This window comes from Plutella xylostella, chromosome 14, assembly GCF_932276165.1.
Source record: "Plutella xylostella chromosome 14, ilPluXylo3.1, whole genome shotgun sequence".
NCBI lineage: Eukaryota > Metazoa > Arthropoda > Insecta > Lepidoptera > Plutellidae > Plutella > Plutella xylostella.
In genome coordinates, this window is record NC_063994.1 from 8123433 (window position 1) to 8126741 (window position 3309).

General features: G+C 40.5%; 1 protein-coding gene across 1 annotated transcript; it reads right to left on the reverse strand.

Annotated features, from left to right (window-relative positions):
- Positions 1-535: 535 nt before the first annotated feature.
- Positions 536-2850, reverse strand: LOC125489457 (craniofacial development protein 2-like). Its single transcript, XM_048625377.1, has 2 exons — positions 2049-2850; positions 536-1403 (listed from the first exon to the last, which is right to left on the reverse strand). Exons 1-2 carry the CDS (start codon positions 2728-2730, stop codon positions 982-984), a joined length of 1104 nt encoding a protein of 367 aa, XP_048481334.1. The 5' UTR covers positions 2731-2850; the 3' UTR covers positions 536-981.
- Between the last annotated feature and the right edge of the window lie 459 nt (positions 2851-3309).

Here is a 3309-nt window from a genome sequence, read left to right on the forward strand (position 1 = left end):
TATCTATAATATCCATTTTTATAACAGTACTGCCCTCTATTCGTCGAAATGAGTACTACTACTGTCTCGTCGATGAAAGTGGTACTGGTCGGCAGAAATCAAGTTAGTTATTGAAATATCCTGTAGATGGCATTTTTTACCGATCAAAAATAAATTAACACTAAAAAAGTTATTTCACTACTATATTAACGGAAATTAGTTTATAACACTTTACTTAATCCTTTTAAACGTAATTTCCTTCAGTTAACGACTGAACATACACTTGTTGGGCTTTATTTTTAAATTGTACAAACAGTAACGGTCACTTGAAACTTTAGCGATTATAGACACAATACGGCACTAATCCAACAGATAACACTTACACATGACTATTGTACTTATTTTTAACTAATTATAGTGAGAAACTGTCCAAATCTACTTATTTACTATTTTTTTGAAATATTAAAACGGAGCTCCATGTTTACGTGACCGTGGCGCCACCTATTACCCTTACGTGACCGTGGACCTATTACGTGACCGTGGCGCCACCTACTTACCCTTATTGTAACATCCTGTATCGAACTTTAATTGCCAAGTCTATCTTTTTTGTCCACACTTTCCACAAACACTTTAAATTCAACATTTGTTGAATTGTCCGGATACAGTCTTACATAGTTTTGTTTCCTCCTCCTCCCCACCAATTACACTAATGGCACCAATTTTTACAAATGAAAAAAATCGTCGCAGTATTAAATAAATGATCAAACAATTCCCTCTTATGTTTTTTACAATGTATAAAATTTATATTAAGTCTTGCATAAAAAAATAATTTTAACAGTTTGAACTTTGTTGGTCACGTGACTTTTTACTATGGAGAATGTTTTTTTTTTCGCCCGTAATGTATGAGTAATGGTATGAGTGATGAGACTGAGAGAAAAGAATCTTTGTTGCTGGCTGGATAGCCAAGCTTTCTTCTTAGCATCCACCATCATTCGTACTTCATCATCCCACCAGTAAGTACCTATTTCTTTTCCTGTCATTCTTCTTCTTGCTTATGCCACATACTTCGGTAGCCGCATCAACTAACCCTCTTTTCATTCGATCCCACACATATTCAAAATCCTTTTCTTCCTTATTTTCCGCACTCATGTCGCTAAATTTTTCTTTTAGATTACAAAGATACTTTTCTTTCACACACTCATCTCTTAGGTTCTCTACTCTTATACGCTGTAATGGAGTAGTAGACACAGGTGCCCGGTGACGCCAACCCTTGAACAGACCACTTATCCGGCATATTACCATATAATGGTCCGTCCCAACGCTGTTGCCCCGAAATACCCTTGTGTCCACTACTTCGCTCTTCATTCGTCCATCCACAATCGCAAAATCTATCATACTTCTATCTTTCCCTCTTTGCCATGTATATGTCGCAGGCAACTGGTTTAATCTCCTGTTTGATTGAACCACTAGCCCGTTCATTGGATGGCGCTGTTCAGTTGTATGACTAGGCCGAACGTTGATTGTACAAGCGTCACAAAACGTCCAACTAGTTAGCTGACTTAAAATCAGTCAGGTGGTGAATAAAACAAATATGGCGTCTAACAGCTAACAGCTGACACAAAAAGCACCTATATTGTTAGTTTTTTGCAAATAAATTAGCTTTAAAGTGCGTTATTTGTGTTAAAATAGTGTGAAAACATGGATTTACCTATTATTACGCCGCGGGCGGATAGTTTCAAAGAAAAAAAGTGGCGAAACTGGATAATTATGAACAACAATATGAAGGTACGTTTATTGTTATTGTTTAGTTCATTTGTGAGATAAGAGCTTTGTAACATAGTGTTTTTGTTGACTCTTGTCTGGTGATGTTCACCCTAACCAGACATTACAAAGTTGCTATACTATATCCCATTCAACGACTTCGCTGAATGACGTTCAGTCAAGACGTCGAACGTTACAATCAACGACTTGACGAGTTGTCCTTTAGTCATACAACTGAATAGCGCCATCCAATGAACGGGCTAGCGGTTCAATCAAACAGGAGATTAAACCAGTTGCCTGCGACATATACATATGAATCTTCTTGTGACAAAATAATGTGTTTGTCACAATAAGCTTTTTCTCCATACATACTTCGAGAAGGCTTTCACCATTCTCATTCACACTTACATCACCGAACGTTCCTAGCACACTTTCATAGCCAGTCCTTTTCACTCCAACTCTTCCATTAAAATCACCTAACATAATGACATACTCATTATCCTCACAAATCATTAGCGTCTCCCGTACAGACTCCCAAAACTCCTCCCGGATTGATATGTTTTTAGACATGTCTGGGGCGTAAACACCCAGAACAAACAACTTCCTTAATCCCACCTTAAGTCGCATCCCGAGAAGAGGACTCACACATTCGTAGCCTTTCACACAATTGACCATTCTTTCGGAAAGGATTATACCAACACCCTGGCATGCTCGCTCAGTGACATCTACACCAGACCAATACGCGGTGTACGAGCCATGTGTAGTAATATCATTTCCTTTTCGCTTGGTCTCATTTACACACAATATATCTATTCCTCTAGCTTCCATCATCTCATATACTTCATCAACCTTATCCTCCATTCCCCCACATACATTAAACGTGCCCAAACGGGCCTCCGCAAACCACTTTTCGCCCCCTCGAGAGATACGTCGTGACGGGTGGCGAGCCTCGTCGCCGCCTTCGGGTTGGTTTAGTTGAGTAGAACCCATGGTCTCAAGAGTCGCAACAATCGGTTTCACGGCTCCATATACTTTCGGTGCCGCTACTCACGGGGAGGGCCCGAGTACTGAGAGGCCTAAGCGTGAGTACTCTTCGTGAAGGCTTGCTGCATCCCCCCCATTCATACCCTGTTTTTACCCCTTTACTCACCCTTGGGGGTGGAATAAAATTTTGAAAAAAATGGGACCACATGGGTTCTCAACCCAATACATCAAAAAGAGAATTTTCAAAATCGGTCCATAAACGGCGGAGTAATCGGTGAACATACATAAATTCTTTATTGTTGCTGCTAAAACTTCGACGTCCTCCATTGTTGCTAGCTCAAAGACGACTAAACTCGGCACGCGAGTGTAAACACCCAATCGCGACCCACGCGAGTGGGTGTTTACATTCGCGTCCCCGCACGAGTGACATGACGAGCCGCGAGGCGAGGGCCGAGGCGCGAGTGTAAATGGGGTATGATACACTTGAGACATTGAGCTTGCAGCTGTATTTCATTTATACTCTCTCATTCAAAATCCTTTCAAATAACCTCATTCCCTCTCTCATAAATTCCAGCCAAGCTTGTA

What these genes read in the sequence shown, in the direction of transcription:
- LOC125489457 (XM_048625377.1), bottom strand. Translation starts at nt 2,730, where the DNA reads ATGGGTTCTACTCAACTAAACCAACCCGAAGGCGGCGACGAGGCTCGC. An exon ending in TCACAAGAAGATTCATATGT is followed by an intron (nt 1,404 to 2,048) that starts ATATGTCGCAGG and finishes TGCCTGCGACAT; the next exon opens with ATACATGGCAAAGAGGGAAA.